This window comes from Oncorhynchus gorbuscha, linkage group LG04 (assembly GCF_021184085.1).
Source record: "Oncorhynchus gorbuscha isolate QuinsamMale2020 ecotype Even-year linkage group LG04, OgorEven_v1.0, whole genome shotgun sequence".
Lineage (NCBI taxonomy): Eukaryota > Metazoa > Chordata > Actinopteri > Salmoniformes > Salmonidae > Oncorhynchus > Oncorhynchus gorbuscha.
The window spans coordinates 33025934-33047456 of NC_060176.1; the positions used below are offsets into that span (position 1 = coordinate 33025934).

The window sequence follows — 21523 nt, forward strand, 5'->3', positions numbered from 1 at the left end:
ACAGATCTTGTCCAGTCCCCTAAAATGCTAATATATATATATATTTTAAATGTGCCCCAATCTACCCACTTTCGTTATATCTAATTGGTAGTTACAGTCTTGTCCCATTACTACAACTCCCGTACGGATTCGGGCGAGGCGAAGGTTGAGAGCTATGCATCCTCCGAAACACAGCCCTGCCAAGCTGCACTGCTTCTTGACACATTGCTCGCTTCACCCGGACGCCAGCCGCACCAATGTCAGAGGAAAAGTGTCCAACTGGCGACCATGTCAGCGTGCATGTGCCCGGCCTGCCACAGGATTCGCTAGAGCGTGATGGGACAAGGACATCCTGGCCTGCAAAACCCTCCCCTAACCCGGACGGCGCTGGGCCAATTGTGCGCCGCCCATGGGACTCCCGGTCGCGGCCGGCTGTGACACAGCCTGGGATCAAACCCAGGTCTGTAGTGACGCCTTAGACCGCTGCGCCACTTGGGAGGCACCCCAATGCTAATTCAAATGGTAGTTACCACATGGCTTGACCTCAGTATCATAGATGTTACCAAAATTAAAACATTTACAAAGAAAATACCAATATATATTTTTTACTTTCACCTATGAAAAACTCTAATTCCCCTCACCTCAATGTTTTGTCATGCTGACATGAATTGACCAGGTGGATGAGTTATTTCAAATAATTCACACATTTGAACCTTAAAATTGGAAGTAATTAGCACTGTGACAACCAACCTCTGAGTCTCCCCTATGCTGTATCAGATACAATTCATTGTTCCTATCAGTAATTTGCATGCCAATACATGTGGTCTTTCTCTCTCACAGTGGTTTCAGGGTTCAAATCCAGTGTGTAACATCTCCCAACTTAATTAAATACAGTGGGGGGGGGTGTATTGGACATTTTTGCTTAGCACAATTTTTCTTCAGAGCATACAAACCTATAAATCAGTTGCAGCTGTCACAAAGAAATACCTACCCTAACTGTGATGCGGAGGAAAACAGATGCCACTTATTCAATAAACTAATATTCATACAGAAGAAAAATGTTGCCTGGATACCCAGGAGTTGAAGTCAATATGAGCGTTTGTCAATACTCAACTTTATGACCCTGGGGTGCAGATAAAATTTAGCTGAACAAGGGAATCTGGATCTGTTGATATTTGGATGCACAGCCTTTGCACCCAGTAAATTACCCAATGCATCTGTTTAAAATGTTCTCGGCTGTGGTTTATGGGTTTTGGCTTATACATATTTATTGATGTTTAGTTTATATGTACATTTGGGAGAAAGATGAATTGCTGTAGTATATCAGCACTAGAAAAAGCATTTTGCTTACCTGTTTAGCTGAGATCCTACAAAGGAGTGCCCGAGAAGTATTTCCTATTTTTTTAGTCACTTGGACTGTATCCCTAAATTTTAAAGAAATACCGTATCTTTATGATAATATAGTAGATCAAGGAACAAAGCCTGTTGTGTTTCTGTTTACTTTGCTACTTATCCTTTAATTTAGTATTCAGCCTTCACTATGTATCAATAGTATTTATTAATATTGAATATCTAACAGAACAATACAATACTGTACAGTATTCCTTTAAGAAATGAAGCATTTGAGGATAGTCTATCCCTTACCCAAATAAGGTGTGCAGTAACTATGAGCATTCATTTTGAAGGATATTATGTTTGTTCTTCTGCATTTCCAATGAACGATAGGGTGGTTACTGCTCAGGCTTTGTTTTTTCTGTTCTTAGGGCGAAAAGGCCAGGGATCGCCCTACTGAGAGTTTCAAATGGGAAAGAAGTGGTGGTGTGTAGCACAGAAGGGCCTCTACCTCAGTAAATAACGTTTCAATACTCTAATCAGCAATGAGCACTTGATATTCTAGTGTGGTTCTGTGTTACTCAGTTGGTAGGGCATTGAGCTAGCAATGCCTGGATCATGGGTTTGATTCCTGCTGGGCCACCCATTATAAAAATGTATTAATTCATTGTTGTAAGTTGCTTTGGATAAGTGTCCACTAAATGGCTTATATTATATTAGTACTACGTATGTGTACACTCCTGACTTTGTTGACACATAAGATTATTCAGTTATTTTGTTGATAACTCTTGAGTCTAAAACCACAGATGCTCTACTGGTTTGAGGGCTAAGGATTGCTATGGAAAATCAAGAGCATTGATATATAGTATGTAGGCTATGTAGATAGTGGAGGGATAGGGAATATGGTGCCATTTGTGAAGCACCCTTAGTTGTAGATTTAGATCATGCTGAGACGTCTACCACTAGCTGGGAGTAACAAGATTGTAAGACAAAATATTATATTTATTTATGCATAAATGTAACATATCCTGAATTGTAAAACTCAATTCATTGAATTGTAATAATCATACAATTACCTGAAAGCAAAATAACTTTAAATAGCATCTTTATTTAACCCTAACACTATTTATAATAAGGGTTACATGAAGAAAATCGGACCTCTCTGAAATGAAAATGGATGGCCTTCCCTTCAGCAAAATATATTTTACCTAAATGATCCCTGAATGGCTGAAAAAAACAAGTCCCTTATACCCCAAATAATAATTCAAACAAAGTGGATGGCAGAGAACATGTTTACTGTTTACCCTAACTTCTTGGACAGACCAGAGCTTTAGATATGCAGTTTTAAAGCTGTTCTTTGTCCTGTAATCATTACAGGGCAACGCAGGAATTTTGATAGTGCACAGGGCTATGGACCAGAAGGTTGTGGGTTCGCAGACAAGCGTGGACAAGAGTAGAGGCGAAAATATCTCATTTAAGCATTGCATGAATCGATCATTGTATTTGCAGGTTAGAGAATTGTTTATTTTTTTATAAACAGGTCATGCAATTATTTGACATATTAGTAGAACATTTTTTAATACCACCAAAATTACAGGTTAAGAATGGACAGAGATGATAGGCCTGTGTTCATGTTATCCTATTTCTCCGATGCAAAATCAGTGTGACTTGTTTGCAATGAAACTGTCACTGTTTACAAATGATTTAATCTGAGATATCATTAGGAATCTGAGCATGGTACTTCCAAGGGTTAGGCCTTCCTTTCCACCCCAGACATAGTAGGCCTACCTTTCCACCCCAGACATAGTAGGCCTACCTTTCCACCCCAGACAGAGTAGGCCTACCTTTCCACCCCAGACAGAGTAGGCCTACCTTTCCACCCCAGACAGAGTAGGCCTACCTTTCCACCCCAGACAGAGTAGGCCTACCAAAGCAGAAGAATGTAAGCTTTAACTGCAGGCTACTCTTCTTCTGTGGCTTAACTCAACAAGAGAAGGTCACTAGTGTTTCCCTAAAAGCTGTCTGGGTTTAAACATCTTGTCTGAATCTGACATAATTAGAAGAAAAAAATGGTCTCCTAGGCTATAGGTTGTAGCTCAGCCTCTGAATGTCAAAGAAATGAAATGAGTCACATCTTTCACAGGCATAAAGCATTGCAGACCAAAGTGCTGTTATAGATAACTTTATATAATCAGATCCATTTTATTTTCCTCAATCTTAAGCTTTTGCCATTTTCTTTAATAAAAAGTAGGCCTATGGCATACCCTCTCATACCCCCTCAATTTGAGTCTTGGTTTTAACTTAATAGCCCTTCAATGACATGGATGTAGGATATTTAAAGAGTGCATGGTGGGTGGAGGAATTGACTGACAAAACCTATGGATATAGGTCTACATCATGTGCAACAAAACATGTTGTTTTTAATAAAAAATGTATTATAGTAGTAGCAAGCTATCCAAGTTGACCTCCAGTAATCCTCATCTTCATGCTCTCCTTCTCACACTGAACAGAACATAGGCTATAGGCTAGTCTGCACTTAGTAGCCTATATTCTATGGATCATTTGATTGAGGCCACAGTAAATAACCTATAGGTGTACTTGATATTGCCTGCCCAGAGGAGAATCAGAAATGAGGGGTGGCATCGGGCACACATCGATATTTAGCCTAATAAGAAACTAATTCTAAAACACTGAGAAATGTAGACATTTTATCAATTACATGACCATCCCTGGACTAGACTTACTAAACCCGGACCCTTGACTGAAATTGAAAAAGCATGACCCTTCCCCATTTTCCTCCAGGTATCAATTATGTAAATGACGTTCCATCCCTAAAGGAAGACCGGGGCTGGTTGTCACAGTGCTTATTACTCCCAATTGAAATGGCGCTGTGTAATCATTTGGGCGGCAGGGTAGCCTAGTGGTTAGAGCGTTGGACTAGTAACCGGAAGGTTGCAAGTTCGAATCCCCAAGCTGACAAGGTCGTTCTGCCCCTGAACAGGCAGTTAACCCATTGTTCCTAGGCTGTCATTGACAATAAGAATTTGTTCTTAACTGACTTGCCTAGTAAAATAAAGGTTAACAAATATATATATATTTTTTAAGGATAACGTGTGAATTCTTTGAAAAAAACTCATCCACCTGGTTTATTCATGTTAGTATGACAAGACGTTCAGGTGAGGGGAATTTGTGTTTTTCATACAGTAACATTCAAAAGTTTGGACACCATTCAAGGGGGTTTCTTTATTTTACTACATTGTAGAATAGTGAAGACATCAAAACTATGAAATAACACACATGGAATCATATAGTAACCAAAAGTGTGACAACCAACCCATTCTCCCCTACTGACCCGGAGTGTGGGATAGCTCAAAAATGTATATATTTATATAGTGCAGAAACGTAGTTTCATCCCACCAGATGATGACCAGGGCCGTATTCACAAAGCGTCTCAGAGTAGAACTGCTGATCTGTTAACAGGTCCGCCCTGTCCATGTAATGATATTAACTATGATCTAAACAGAAAAACTGATCCTAGATCAGCACATCTACTTTGAGACACTTTGTGAATAAGGGCCGTGATCCTTGCTGTCATTGAGAGATATTATTTGTCAAACAGTCCCCACCACCACTACTCTCAGAGGGCCTCGGGGTGAAGTATCCCCTAGGTTCCGATCTAGGATCAGTTTCCTCTTCGCTAATCCTAACTATTAGTGGGGGAAATGCTAAACTGACCCAAGATCAGCATCTAGGGGCAAATTCACCCCACACCTTTTAAGCTCAGAAGAGCCCTACAGATGTTGTTTCGCTCCGATTTGTCTGTTTGTTGATAACAAGGGATATACGAGTCACTTGAATCATTGCAATTATGCTGAACTCACTAATCTTTTCAATGCAAACAGTATGCTGCTACTTTTTTCCATTGGGTCATGTTTTGGAACAGTTGGCACAACATAATGGTTAGACTTTGAAAAAGAGCTGTCCTCATCCACCAATTTAGTTTATCATCTAAATCCTATCCTTCACTCATAAACCCAATAAGCTTTCAACTGGTGGAATACCATACAATAGAATACAATACAACTTTTATGAGGTCTTTGTTTTGTTCCCTGCTCATTTGATTACCATGATTGGTTGACGAGGGCCATTATCTCAACACTAGAATGTAATAGATTGATCAATAACATGGAAACTAAGACCGTGTGTGTGTGTGTGTGTGTGTGTGTGTGTGTGTGTGTGTGTGTGTGTGTGTGTGTGTGTGTGTGTGTGTGTGTGTGTGTGTGTGTGTGTGTGTGGTGTAGATATTTTCTGTGGAGTGATTCTCTAAACCATTGATATATGTATTGTTCAAAACCAAGACATAGCTGCAATGCCAAAGGGGTTTCCTCTTATAAATGTAAGTTGTCTCAGTGGAGAATAACTGTGAGTTGCTGAGCCGACAAAGAGCTTTACATAGTCCTGTATTATTTTGAAATAATAAATGTCTCTATCAAGAAATTGATAGCACAAAAACAGATCCCAAGAAGTAAATCATTTGATCCAAATTATTCCAAATAATCTCGCGTCGTTATTATAAAGACTTTAGATTAAAGACACATTATCAAGAGATTTGTCATTATTTACATAAGCAATTAATTGAATATCAAGCCGTCGGTGACCTGTTAATCTATAAGAAACCTGAACAACTACTTTCATACAAGTATTTGTGCACGTGTATTTTTTCCTTCGTTATTGTGCATATGTGCCTGCGTGCGTGGCCCTGCAGAGGCTCCCTGTGTTGTGTTGGTGATGGAGGTGTTTATCTGTGGGGCTCTCCCAGGCTCACTGCTGTAATAAACAATAACCTGACATTAATCACACGGCGCGGCCCTAATAAATTATATCCACACATTAATCACATTAAAGTATTCACAATCAATGCACCTTCTCATAGAAAAACCTCAAAATAAATTGTGGTCTAAGTCACTGAGGCATACTTTATAGAATGGGGCTGATAAATGAATAGAACCCCCATGGAATTGCAGCTTTATGTGGAAAACTGCAAGTGAGAAATTTTCCATTATATTACACTTTTTTGCTCTAATTACTTTCACTTTTCCTCCACATAATACCGCTAGCTATGGCTTCAGATTCACAGAATATGCATGGTTTATATTGCCTATTTAACAACAAAATAAAGAACATTGTTCCTAACATCTGCACACTGTTATCTTCTGGTGTTATCATGTGCTGTTAAACTCTAGGCTATCTAAAATCACACCATCTAATTGATGCAATCATTGTCATTTGGTAAAGGGAGTAATAACTTTGCCCTGGAAGGTTTGTCTTCTCTCTGAAGGAATCATGTGATTGATGGCACAGTTGAATAGTCAATTAGTCTAATTACTCCTGTAAGAGCATTTCTTTGTGGCCTCTGTCAATAAATGTGTGATTTGTTATCATGCCCCACTTATTCATTGGGATCACTGTGAGAATTAGCAAAGATCATTAGAGCTCTACATGCAGATAGGAACATCAGACAGAAGGAAACAGAAAAACCCAACTATACCTAATGTTTCCAGTATGTTGTGCACATATTGATAGATGGCCCGAGTCATGGACTGGGGCCACATGGTTGATTAGGGTCATGCTGCCATGGTAACGGGAGCTTGGTGTCCTCCTCTACCCCTCTGCGTGTGTGTGTCTGCAGACCTTACCAGTGTGGACACTGCTCCCAGTCCTTCTCCCAGCCGTCGGAGCTGCGCAACCATGTCGTCACTCACTCCAGCGACCGGCCCTTCAAGTGTGGCTACTGTGGCCGGGCATTTGCAGGAGCCACCACTCTCAACAACCACATCCGGACACACACTGGGGAGAAGCCATTCAAGTAAGTAACAGTGAGTACCATTGCTTCCTCCAATGACACCATTACAGAAAGCACAATGAATGTTTATGGCACACTGTCTACTCCTATTGTTGCCCCCACCATTGCCCACTGTGTCTGAAAAGGCCTGTGATAGTTGAATACTGATATACACTTAAGGTTAGCACACACAGGGCCAGAAGACACTTATTAGATGAGGCCAGAGGTTTCACAATGCCTACATGGTACAAAAAAATCACTTTAACTACATTGCAAATTGAAATATTTGCTCACCTTTTTTGAGTGTATCTCAGTGGCAAGGCTGTATTTGAAAGTGGAAGCCTCGTCTCTGCTACAGCACATATACTACCGGTCAAAAGTTTTAGAACACCTACTCATTCAAGAGGTTTTCTTTATTTTTACTATATACTACATTGTAGTGTAATAGTGGAGACATCAAAACTACGAAATAACACATATGGAATCTTGCAGTAACCAAAGAATTGTTAAACAAATCCAAATATATTTGAGATTCTTCAAATAGCCACCCTTTGCCTTGATGACAGCTTTGCACACGCTTGGAATTCTCTCAACCAGCGTCATGAGGTAGTCACCTGGAATGCATTTCAATTAATAGGTGTGCCTTCTTAAAAGTTAATTTGTGGAATTTCTTTCCTTCTTAATGTGTTTGAGCCAATCAGTTGTGTTGTGACAAGGTAGGAGCCTTGAACTTTGAAAGTTTCTTCAAGTGCAGTCGCAAAAACCATAAAGCACTATGATGAAACTGGCTCACATGAGGACCGCCACAGGAATGGAAGACCCAGAGTTACCCCTGCTGCAGAGGATACGTTTATTAGAGTTAACATCCTCAGAAATTGCAGCCCAAATAAAAGTTTCACAGAGTTCAAATAACATACACATCTCAACATGAACTGTTCAGAGGAGACTGTGTGAATCAGGCCTCCATGGTCGAATTGCTGCAAAGAAATCACTACTAAAGGACACCAATAATAAGAAGATTTGCTTGGCACAAGAAACATGAACAATGGACATTAAACCAGTGGAAATGTGTCCTTTGGCCTGGAGTCCAAATTGGAGATGTTTGGTTCCAACCTCTGTGTCTTTGTGAGATGCGGTTTGGGTGAACGGATGATCTCTACATATGTATTTCCCTCCATAAAACATGGAGGTGTTATGGTGTCGGGGTGCTTTGCTGGTGACAGTCTGTGATTTATTTAGAATTCAAGGCACACTTAGCCAGCATGGCTGCCACATCATTCTGCAGCGATACGCAAACCATCTGGTATGGGCTTAGTGGGTTTATCATTTGTTTTTCAACAGGACAACACAGTTGGGTCATTGACCCAACACCTTACACAGCCTTACCCATCTATTTCACCAGAGAGAGATGCATCACTTGACTTGGCCTCCACAATCACCCACCCACCCAACTAAATTGAGATGGTTTGGGATGAGTCGGACCACAGAGTGGAGGAAAGCAGCCAACAAATGCTCAGCATATGTGGGAGCTCTTTCAGGACTGATAGAAAAGCATTCCTCATCAATCTGGTTGAGAGAATGCCAAGAGTGTGTAAAGCAGTCATTAAGGGAAAGGGTGGCTATTTTAAAGAATATAAAATGTATTTTGATTTAACACTTTTTCGGTTACTACATGATTCCATGTGTGTAATTTGATATCTTCACTATTATTCTACAATGTAGAAAATAGTAAAAATAAAAACCCTTGAATGAGTAGGTGTTCTAAAACTTTTGACCAGTAGTATATATCACAAAGCATTGCTTTGGTTGGGGGGGGGGGGGGGGGGGCGTTTCCTGGATGTTGTAAGAAGGTTATTTTTTCAAATAACCAAAGGAGAACCTTCAGGGACATTCATGAAAAATGTTCTGTGTTAACTGGGCTCTGCCATGCCAGATGCTTCCCCATATCTCTGCCAGTCTGATTGATGCTGTTGGAGATGTATGTATTTAATTGAGCAAGTTAAAGGCTCACACAGGCTAATAGATTTCTGTTAATCTAATGGGCGTTATATGCATGTGACCTTGTTGACTCAACATCATAAACAAACGCTGTTGGAACGTTCACTGTAAAGCACACCCTGTTGTGCCAACATTAGCTTTAATACAGTCACATATTATATTACCCGGTCCTATAATAAGACATTGTAAATGCATTATTACTGTGCAATTAACTCTATTAAATGAAGTGAGATAAGTAATGTCATGATTTCATACTGTATTCCGCTCTTACACAATAACAAAGTAAGAACCATTTCTACCAGTGAGTACAGTAGGACTGCTTGATATAAGTATCAACATTTCTATGATTGCCAGGACAGCAATATTGACATTATATGAGCATATCCATCTATATTGAATTTTCATCTTATAGATACAGGTAACTGACAAAATAACGGAAACACCAACATAGTGTCTTAATAGGGTGTTGGGCCACCACGAGTCACCAGAACAGCTTTAATGCGCCTTTGCACAGATTCTCCAAGTGTCTGGAACTCTATTGGAGGGATGCAACACCATTCTTCCACAAAATGTTTTTGTTGTTTTGTTGATGTTGGTGGAAAACACTGTCTCAGGCAGCGCTCCAGAATCTCCCATAAGTGTTCAATTGAGTTGAGATCTGGTGACTGACACGCACACTCACACACTTTAATGTTCAAAGTCACTGAGATCTCTTCTAGCAATGGTAGCCAAAGAAATTGGCATTTGTATACATGACCCGAAGCATGATGGGATGTTAATTGCTTAATTAACTCAGGAACCACACCTGTGTGGAAGCACCTGCATTCAATATACTTTTTATCCCTCATTTACTCAAGTGTTTACTTTATTTTTGGCAGTTATCTGTATATGATCCATAGTTTTTCGCAAGCTTGAAAATGGGATGAAACTGGGATGAAATGTAATTTACAGCAGCTACTGTCCTCTCATCAATGTAGATAATAAATTCCACCAGATTGTCACCATGTAGCCAGGGACAGTGGTGTGAAAAGGTGACTGATTTGAGGCCGACCAATCAAGTAACGAATCAGCTTTCTAATAAGCAATCAGTGATACACAAATGTGTCATCAGCACTTCAAATGCTCCAGAGAGGAAGAGGCACACAAAGACATTAATGAATACACCACAGTAATCTTTAGCTAATCAATAGGGGCTGAGTTATTTTCATTGAGCTGATATGCTTGATAGATTAAAGCTGGCATTTTCTGTTAGTCAGGAATGCTCACGTGTTTTCTACTGAAAAACGTCACTAAACGAATTCCGTGTAGTCTGCAACTTTGGCCCTTTCACTGGCTCTACTTTTACCTTAGGCACAAACAGCAAATTCAGTAAAACTAAGAGGACATTACCGCATATCTACCGCTTTTTACTGTTAGCAGATTGACAGAAACGGGTGCATCCTTGTCACATAATCTGGAAAACTTGATAGTAGAAGGATCTAGTTTACTGAAAGGGGTGATTCTCACAAATTGCTATGATGTAACTAATGATTCGATACAGTTAGTAGAACAGAATGCCATAAGAAGCTGTCCTTACATAATTACTACTCTAGACACCAAGCCCCCTAGCCAAGTACATTAGCAGCACCCAGCCCCCTACATTGCACACGGTCCCTTCTTTCTGGGCTGCTAAGCACAATACTTCAGGAGAGGCTCTCTTTGATAGCCGGCCTACCGAAAATCTCTTTTTGTTCTCTATCTACTGGATGTGACAATGATGCGTGCCTTATCTAGACAGGCCCCTTGAGGGGGGCCCCTCCTCTGAGATTATTGACAGGGCCCAATGTTGGGAGGCATTGGGGCCTTCGCCCATCATCGGCATCAAGGCCAGAGGACTAGGCTCCAATTACAGCCCTCTGGCCCAGTCAGATTCCCAGCCACTTTGGAGTGTCAGTTGCCATTAGGATGCCGAGTGATGAAGTGGCATGTACGGCTGGCCTCTCTGAGTCGTTTTGTGTTGTGTGTTCAGGTGCGAGAGGTGCGACAGGAGCTTCACGCAGGCCACCCAGCTCAGCAGACACCAGCGGATGCCCAACGAGTGCAAGCCCATCAGCGGCGAGAGCAGCGAATCAATCGAGGTGGATTAGCTGATTGACTGGCCGGAATTAAACTGCAAGGAAAATCATGATTAAATGTCACGGACACTTAAACAAAACCAAAGATTTCCTCTGAGAAACTCTCAATCAGCCCCAGAAAACCAAAAGCAGTAATAAAATAAGTAAGATGTTAAGAGTTATTGATCTTGGCACAGAAAAGGGACCAGGAGGGGGAGGGGAATGTTGGGGGAGTGGGGATGTTGAAGGGAGGAGAAACAATTATTTATTTATGACTGGGGAGTTATGGTTCCCAAAGAAGACCTGAAACTGGGACAGCAAAAAAATACCAAAAATGTCCACTGTATGTAGCTTTATATCTCAGTTGTCTTATTCTTTGTATCCTAATACCAAAGGGAAAGGAATGTTGGGGGGGAACTGTGAGGGTAGAACATGCCTCTACTGAGAATGCACAATTTCTCTTAAATTGCACCACGAAGCATGATTTAGGAGGGGACTGTGTTTCCACCACAAAAATAAGAAACTATTATCCACAGTATGAATTGTGAAAACTAAATTATATTTATCTTCTATTGCTCTCATGTCATGCTTCGGGCACTTTTAATAATGATTATTTAATTGTTTCAGTTCAATCTGATGCTCCTAAATATAAGAATGGAGACTATTTGAATATTCATTTTGTGTAAAAAAAAAAAATACTATACATCTTCAGATTCTTGTTATTAAATGTAAAACTGATAGTTCACAGATTAAAATAGACATTTTGTCCAGAAAAGGAAGATGAGTTTTCATGGCATCTATTAAGAAACTACTGTATTTCAGGGCAAGCATTTGTTTATGATCCAGGTTGGAAATCAGTCAAATAACATCTGGTTTGTCCTTAATCTCAATGTATCAGTGATATCTATTTGTCACAGGCACAATTGTAAGCTTCCCTATACCTGTTTAATGGTGACGTTCATTTTAAGATTCAAGGGCAAACTACATTATGATTTGAAATGTGCTGCATTCTTAAACATTTTTTTTTACATTGTTATTGTGATTGTTTTGTTAGTTTTACTACGCAATGTAAGTTCGATTTCGTCTTGGATGTACATAGTCTCATAACGATACACTTCTAACAGGTGAGGAAAAGCACGACAAAGTCCAACGAGGTTTGAGCCTGAAATTAGAGCATTAGGGATGGATTCACTTTGAGACCAAGTCATCAAACATGTTGATGCAAATCTTATCAAATCAAACTGGTTTATTGCTGTATTATTATGGACATAATGATTTGAGTTGAATAAGCAAAGCAATTTAAATCAGATTAAAAGAAGAAACGTGTATGATAATCATCTGTATATGACAGGGATCATCAACTAGATTCAGCCACGGGCCGATTTAGTTTTTTCTTGAGCGGAGGGTCAGGGGGCGGAACATAATTACAAATGATTTGTAGACTGCAAATTGACCGCAAGAAGCCCAAACAGATATAATATTGAGCTAAAACAATCATTTCAAACCTTGCTTACATTTGTATACGATCACATATCTATCTATTACGTGTGGGGAATACTTTGGAACAGATTCCTAAAATTAAAATCACAGAGTTGATTTGCTGGTGCTTTCAGTCTTTTAAGTCAGAACTTGGGGGTCAAATAAAATCGCCCACAGCCAGCCAGTTGGGGATCCCTGGTATATGAGAGACTTCTACAAAGTGTGTTTAACTCTGACTTTTCAACATTTGGACTCTTGTTTGCATGATTTCATCCCTTTTTTTCTTCTTTTTTTTATAAGAAAGGGCTCAAACCATTCCTCTGTAGAAATTAAAACAGTGACCCAGTTTTGAATATTATCAATACTTCTATTGATGGTTTAATTCATTGCTTCTTAATCTGTTTTACTTTTGTGAATGTTTGTCATTTGTATATCAAATCACAATCATTATATTTTCTAATGTGTTAACATTACACTTAACGCCTATCACAGGTATAATCCGTTTATAGATGTAAAGGTATGGAACTTTGAACAATGCAATATCCCTACCGTTGCCCTAAGAATTAGTAGTATTATTTTAGTACTTTAAAAAAATGCCTGTGATATTTTAGAGGACAATGTGCTATACTATTCTATCTAAAACAAATAACATTGAATTAGATTTTTTAACATGGTTTTTGAAAAATGGCAATCGTCTCTGAAAACACGATACATCACTTCCAGCCATCCCAAACCAGAAAGTCCGAAATGTTCTGTTTTTTTCAACCACGATTTTCCTGTCACTTGATGTTTGTTCTTTACAAAGAGAGTCTGTGTGTGTTTGTGTGTGTGTTGGACATAGCGGTAAAGCGTTTTCTCAGATTCATCTTAGCAGGCGGTGATGTATCAGTGTGTCCGCGGGGTGTGCTCCCTGCCCGTGGCCCCTGCGTTGTGTGTCTGTAAGGTCACGTCCCACAGCGCCGCTGGTTCTAGTGCGCGGGCAGCTGTCGAGAGGTTATGGATCTGACCCGGAGAACATGAACTCCGCTTGCTCACACCGCCCCTGATTTATTAGGCCGTCCATACACCTTTCAAGCATGGCCCTTTTCTTTTTCTCAACCCCTGGCTGAAATCGTCAAGTAAAAACAGAATTCAAAGCAGCTTTTTCAATAAACCTATCCACAAGTCTTTTCCCCCTTCAGCAATGTGTGGGTGTTGCTGCTCTGAGACCTGTGCTGCTGTTAAAGAGAGCCTTTCATATGACTGAGTCAGGGTAAAACTGCTTTCATTTCCCATGTTGTCCATGCCACTCAAACAGAACATGTAAATGATTTGCAATGCTTATTTTGGCTTAACTTGCCCAATCTTATTTGGTGGGGATAGACAAGGTTAGAAATTGATATATATATATATATCTATAAATATATATACAGGTCTTTTAAGGCATTATAAACTCCTCACTTGGTTTAGTGCTGGTAAACACTGTCTGGTGGCTATATTTGGGACAGGATGGGATCTGACTTCCTGAGCAGTCTGGACCCATATTCCAATAACATGTTAGATTTGAGGATTAATGTTCTAAGTTGGGCATTATTTTTTGTTCAACCTAGTGTAATCAAAATGCCATTATCTTTGTTAGTGCAGTCAAAAACTGGATTTTCTTGTGTTTTATATATATACACTACCGTTCAAAAGTTTGGGGTCACTTAGAAATGTCCTTGTTTTTGAAAGAAAAGCAAAAAGAATGTGTCCATTAAAATAACATCAAATTGATCAGAAATACAATGTAGACATTGTTAATGTTGTAATTGACTATTGTATGGTTTTCTGGTTTACTAATGATCAATTAGCCTTTTAAATTATAAACATGGATTAGCTAACACAACATGCCATTGGAACACAGGAGTGATGGTTGCTGATAATATGCGTCTGTACGCCTATGTAGATATTCCATTAAAAATCTGCCGTTTCCAGCTACAATAGTCATTTACAACATTAGAAATACAGTGTAGACATTGTTAATCAATTTGATGTTATTTTAATAGACATAAAATGAGCTTTTCTTTCAAAAACAAGGACATTTCTAAGTGATCCCAAACTTTTGAACGGTAGTGTATATAATAAGAGTTGTTTAAAAAGACTGCCTGAAATTTCAGCCTGTTGTGGTGGGATGGAGTTTCGACATCACCAGGTGGTAAATAAGTAAATAGACCAATAAGAGTTCCAAACCGCTCTGCCAATAACAGCTAGTTTTCCCCTCCCTACCCAGACAACTCCCAGACAGTCCTAGAAAAATTATTGCTTGAGTTATTTATCTTTGCTAAAAAGCTATTTTTGTTTCTTTTTCAACATTTTCATTCAAACTATTACATTCAGGTACTTAATTGTTACCCAGAAATGATTTAATATTGAGATAAAAACATCTGCATTGGTCCTTTAAGTGTGCTAGCAGTCAACTTTAACAAAACATCTTATCTTCACCCACTGGTGGGACACTTTAGCGCTTCACATCACCTGTATTGTCATAGTGTGTTTGGATTAGTCATATAATGGCCATATTTTGCCAGCTGTTTCCATTTTCCAGTAATAATCTTACTTGCTCTCCCATGCACACACCACATACATTTGAAGGTTATAACAATTATAACACTACCTTGAACTCAAATAGAAAAAGACATATTTAACCACCTTTCCGCACATGCTTAGCAACTATCGCAGTTTGAAGTTACAGTACTAGAAACAAAGTTGCCAGCTTTTAGAGTGATTTAAACAAATGATTCTCACGGGAATTTGACAAATTTGTAAAACAAATACAGTTAAGATTTCATACATCAATCACCATACTTTGCCATGGGAACTAGGACCTGTGAAATGCAGCTTCACTCAGGCTAAACAAATGATCACACAAAAATTATTATTTTGAAAGGCTACATGTGAAAGTGGCCCTGGGGGTTTGGACTGTAATGGTTTGCGTTTCATGGAATTTCCTGCTCGGGAAAATATTAAACAGACAAGGGTCACACTTTCAAAAGCAATTAGTGATCAAGCTAGAGTTTTTCTAACTTCTAAAAAAAAAAAAAAAAAAAAAAAAAAAAAAAAAAATCATTGGAAACAATGTAGGGAAAAAGTCTGAGAAATGAAAGTTCTCTCTTGACCTTGTTCAATTACAACAACCGTTTATTAACTTAACGTGTCAGAGCGCTGGATTCCCCCCCCCCAGTTTTATTGAGTTTACTGTACAGTTGTGTATGTCAGAGAGCATACACCATGCACATTCTGTGATCCAATGGGATCAATATAAGTGTGGAACATAACAGCCAGAAGTGAGAGATGGTGGGAAACCCCACTAACGCATCATCCTCAACTTACTGGTCATAGCACAGTACTGTACGATCATGGTCACAGGGTCTAACTATAATCTTAATGACCTGATTAATTTCTACTTATCTGATTAACACCACTTAATGGAAACTCTCCCAGTGTAAAACATGGTCTAAGGGAGATTTCATTATGGCATGGGACTTGGTGATCCATATTCACGTGTCTGACAAATTACTATTAATTCCACCCAGGTTCTCCCATTAGCTGCAACATGACAAATAGTCTGTTCACATTATGCAGAGTGAACACCAGTCACACAAGTCATGCCAGAGATACTTATCATTGTCAGGTTAGGCCCCATGCATAATGCCAAAGGTAGCAATCAAAGCCCAGAAAAGTGTTTCCAGGCCCGGAGTTAGCCACCACAGCTCAAACGAGAATAAATCACATGGGCCCGGGCCTGGAGTGAGTGACTCGGTAAACATGCTGATAGTGTGTCTTTATGTCATCTGTGTAAGCTGTTGCTGACGGTCTGTCCTCATAAGTACGGGGGAGTTCAAGCAGCAAGGAGGGCAAGTGTCTAAACAAGCCATACGTCACTATCAGCTGGGCCAGGTTTTACAGACAGCAGTCTCCAGCAGGCCCTGGGCCCTGCTCCTCGCCAGCCAGATAAAGAGCCAGGAGGAATTCAGCCCTTCACTTCAGCCACCAGACGGATGAGCTGTGAGCGTCTGCACACTGTCAGCCCAGATGACAACACAAGCCATCCACCACCCACCACCACCAGACAGAACGCATGGGAACACACTCAGGCGGTGTTAAGACATGTTCAACATGTGATTACATGTGTAAGCTATCACACTCCTGCACACGAAGGTCAGCAGATTGAGCTCATCAACCCATCTCGCAATATTCAATTACATTGTTCTATCATTTGTTAATGTGGAATTTGGGTTGGTGCCCTAGAATCCATCTATAAATCCTTGAGTATAACCTAAAAAAAAAAAAAACTTTAAAAAGAAGAGTGATTAATAGAGGCGCTTAACATCAAACATGTGTGCGGTGTCAGAGTGGTAGAGTAGCGGCCATTGACATGACAGATACAATGGATATAAATCAAATAACATTTTATTGGTCACATTCACATGTTTAGCAGATGTTATTGCGAGTGTAGCGAAACGCTTGTGCTTCTAGTTCTGACAGTGCAGCAATATCTAACAAGTAATCTAACAATTCCACAACAATGACCTAATACACACATCTATTAAAGGAATGGAATAAGACTATATAAATATATGGATGAGCAATGACAGAGCGGGATATGGAACATACAATAGCTATAAAATACAGTATATACAGATGAGATGAGTAATGCAAGATTTGTAAACATTAAAGTGGCATTATTAAAGTGACAAGTGATCCATTTATTAAAGTGGCCAATGATTTCAAGTCTCTGTGTTAGTGATGGCTGTTTAACAGTCTGATGTCCTTGAGATTGAAAAACAGACTCTGTCTCTCGGTCCCAGCTTTGATGCACCTGTACGGACTTCGCCTTCTGGATACTAGCGGGATGAACAGGCAGTGGCCCGGGTGTTTGTTGTCCTTGATATTTTGGGCCTTCCTGTGACATCAGGTGCTGGTGTCCTGGAGGGCAGGTAGTTTGCCCCCAGTGATGCGTTGTGCAGACCGCACCACCCTCTGGAGAGCCCTTCCGGTTGAGGGCGGTGCAGTTGCCGTACTAGGCGGTGATACAGCCCAACAGGATGCTCTCAATTGTGCATCTCTAAAAGTTTGTGAGGGTTTTAGGTGACAAGCCAAATTTCTTCAGCCTCCTGAGGTTGAAGAGGCGCTGTTGTGACTTCTTCACCACACTGTGTGTGTGGGTGGACAATTTCAGTGTGTCTGTGATGTGTACACCGAGTAACTTAAAACTTTCCACCTTCTCCACTGCTGTCCCATCGATGTGGATAGGGGGGTGCTCCCTCTGCTATACCGTAGGATGTGTTTTGAGAAATACTCTTAGGGACTGGAGTCATTTACTGCAATCGGATATTATGCAAACTACACTCCATACATCTTCAGAAATTACCAGGGCAAATAAAGACAGCACTTCATCAACTTTAAATGAAGTGTAACTTTTTAAGGCTTGAAGAGCAACTCTAAAAACGAACTTGTGGCATCGATATGAGTCTGAAACATTTATTCTACTGTCAAAATTGACTACAAATTGTAAAGAGGTCAATTTTGGTCATAAAGTCAGTCACGTCTGTGAGACTTGTGGTTGTGACTGCACCACAACATAAATTAAGAATGACCACAAATGACCTATTATATTGACCAGCTGTTCAAGTGCTCACTCTAACAATGGAAATTACAAGTCCTCGAAGATGGAAGGCAGTCGGGGAGGAGGCGAGATTAGGTGGGACCATTCTAGTCAATGAGGGCCGATACGTTTGTGACCAACAGGCACAAGTCCGATATAAAGTTGTTTGTTCAGTTGCCAGGACGTTACGTTTTCATACTTATATCAATCAGTACACTCGTAACAACCTAAGCATTACAAAACGTCACATTTTTTGTTTACCAAATTCAACACATTGAACTTCAAACAAAAACTCCTCGTTTGGTGGGCGCAAAAACGGCACCTGCTGGAGGAGACCGATTTTGGGCCTAGTTGAGCCTCTGGCTTCACCTCTTCCTCTCTGGGTTGGATTTGTTTCAATCCTGCCCACATGCCCACAGCTGGTAGCACACAGGTAATTGTCAATTCGGAGTGCAGCTGCACACGACCCAATTGTAATGCCTGTGGTACATTTGGGTTGTCTTTGGATATCCCGATGGGATTAGTTCGGGACCATAGGTAAATTAGATGTTCAAATTATAATAGCTCCAAATTTCAATGACTTAAAAACCTCAAACCAACTATAAATTGAAGAAATGAATATACAAATATAAAAAATATTTCATGAGAAAACTGAAAAGAATCCAACATGAAATATTGTCTAATTTACATGGAATTTATTGATAGTGCCTAACTAGCCTTGGAGATATCCAAAGTCAAACCAACAACTTTGCCATGGTCGCACACCAGCTTGCCGAAGCTAATTGGCAGAATTATTTGGATAATTTTCCCACCTGCGAACACACACAAGAAACCCATCAAACCAAACCACAAAAACAACTCACGTTTGAATTGTCATGGCCACGAGTATGTCTTAATGAACCAAATCAAAGAATATCTATTATATTGACAAGATAGCTAGATGACCACTAACAATGGGAATATGTCTTCAATGATTGAAGGTAGGCAAGATCAGGTGGGACCATTCTAGCCAATGAGATGGCAGATGCGCGTGTCAACAGGTACAATTAAGTTATTCTTTTCAAAGTTGCCAAAATGCCACGTGCATCCACTTATAAATCAGTACATTTGTAACAGCCTAAACATTACAGAAATGTTTGATCAAACAAGCCTCATTTAATTCAACACTTTCTCATAGACCTCCATACCAAAAAAAGTGGTCATCTCACACGGACAGATTTTGAGTAAATCCTTTGGCTTCGGCTCTCCCTTGCTGACCAAATTTAAATAATCAGGAAGTGCGGTCACCCTTTAATGAAGCCTTTATGCTTTATAAGGCCTACAGAAATCCTTCAGTAGCAAATAAAACTATGTAGAATGTCTTCTTACAGCACAATTTGCAAATCACCAGATGTAGACCTTTTATGTCGATGACTTTGTTTATAATTGTTTAGTCAAGTTTTATACTGCTTATGAAGAACATATGAATGCTCTATAAAGCCTTTTTAAGATGTTAGATTTAAGTGGGTCCAATGGCAAACAAGTTGACTTAACCTAAATGCATGCGATACCATTTTGAATACTATTAAGTATGATTTGACTATTTTACACTGGTGTAGAGCAGTGGAGGATGCAGAGGGGAGGACCGCTCATAATGGCTGGAATAGAGTGGATGGAATGTCAAACACAAGGAGAGTATGTGTTTGATACCATTCCATTAATTCCGTTCCGTCCGTTACCATGAGCCGTCCTACCCTCTGCATCCTTCACTGGTGCAGAGATGAAAACCAACCTGAGCTCACTAACACAAGACTATGAAGGTGCATATAATCCCAAAATAATTTATTTAATACACACAAATCAATATACATTCAAGAATCGTCTATGCATGTTGGTCATGACAAACAAATAATTATCACACTAATTCTGGATCTGAAAAAATAAAAATAAGCTGGTAAATTTACATGTAGCTTTGCTGATGTTACAGCGCCACCTGGTGTATACAGACAACTTATTCAGTATAAACACCAACGAACCTTCAACCACTAGTGACCTCTTTCGTTCTAATAATTTAAACCATATCCATTGGGAATGTAACGCTTGGTAAAATAATTTTAGGCCTTTCCCTTTCCACAATCATCTCTAAAATGTGGACATAGCCCATAGTATAAAACAAATAATATAGTCTAATAATAACATTAGTATGTAGTAGTAATAAAAACACATGTAACAAAGAAAGCCAAAATGATAATGGAAAAATAACCAAAAACACTTACACAAAACAAAGTCAATCCCTTGCAAAGGCAGACACTCACTTGTTCCTTCAAGTTCTGCCTTTGTGCTAACTTTTTACTGTCCCTGGAGCTTGAAGTGATCTGATAGTCCAATTCGGACCATTTGGCACACTAGGAATTGGAATTAGGAATTGATCAACACTTCACATTTAGATGAGTCTGATGGCTGGTTTTCTATCATGCATTAGCATGAGATGCTAGACTAGTGGTCCACCCTGTGTGCCATGGCCTCTTGGATTTGCCTGTTGAGCTCGCTGATGATGCGGTCTTCGTGTGTATACACGCCTGTGCGTAACAGAGTGTCTCTCTCCTCCAACAGCCGGCTGAGGTGATCATCGGCGCTCTCGTTGAGAGACACGGCGGGGCCGGCAGAGCTGCTGCCCCATGGCTTCTTGTCCTCCTGTTGTTTTAACCTGCGGTAGAAAAACACAGCCAGCGGGGGAGGAGGGTAAGATGTTGAAGCAAATGGATTCAGAAAACAACCCAAGGAAGAGTGGAACTTCACATCAGATAAATGACATACATACACACACAGATACATACATACACAGATATGTATGTATATATATCTATATCTATCTATATGTATATATATATCTATATATACACACAGACACACACACAGATAGACACAGACACACACAGACAGACACACAGATAGACACACACACAGACACACAGATAGACACACAGATAGACACACACACAGACAGAAACACACAGATAGAAACACACAGATAGAAACACACACACACACACACACACACACACACACACACACACACACACACACACACACACACACACACACACACACACACAGATAGAAACACACACACACACACACACAGATAGACACACACAGACACACACACAGATAGAAACACACAGATAGAAACACACA

General features: G+C 39.9%; 2 protein-coding genes across 4 annotated transcripts in view; one reads left to right on the plus strand and one right to left on the minus strand.

The window, feature by feature from the left end:
- The window catches only part of prdm6 (PR domain containing 6), a 47569-nt gene extending 34500 nt beyond the window's left edge, over window positions 1-13069 (plus strand). The window contains exons 7-8 of one of the 2 annotated variants that reach the window (XM_046346524.1): window positions 7001-7177; window positions 11160-13069. In XM_046346524.1, the coding sequence (XP_046202480.1) occupies window positions 7001-7177; window positions 11160-11277 (295 nt within the window). In that variant the 3' untranslated portion in view covers window positions 11278-13069. Of the gene's footprint in view, window positions 1-7000; window positions 7188-11159 lie in introns of both variants that reach the window. The other variant, XM_046346525.1, reaches the window with a different exon arrangement.
- Window positions 13070-20150: 7081 nt separating this feature from the next.
- Window positions 20151-21523, minus strand: part of LOC124033971 (centrosomal protein of 120 kDa) — an 82924-nt gene continuing 81551 nt past the window's right edge. For both annotated transcript variants that reach the window (XM_046346527.1, XM_046346526.1), the window contains exon 20: window positions 20151-21032. In XM_046346527.1, coding sequence (XP_046202483.1) covers window positions 20822-21032 — 211 coding nt within the window. In that variant the 3' untranslated portion in view covers window positions 20151-20821. The remainder of the gene's footprint in view (window positions 21033-21523) is intronic.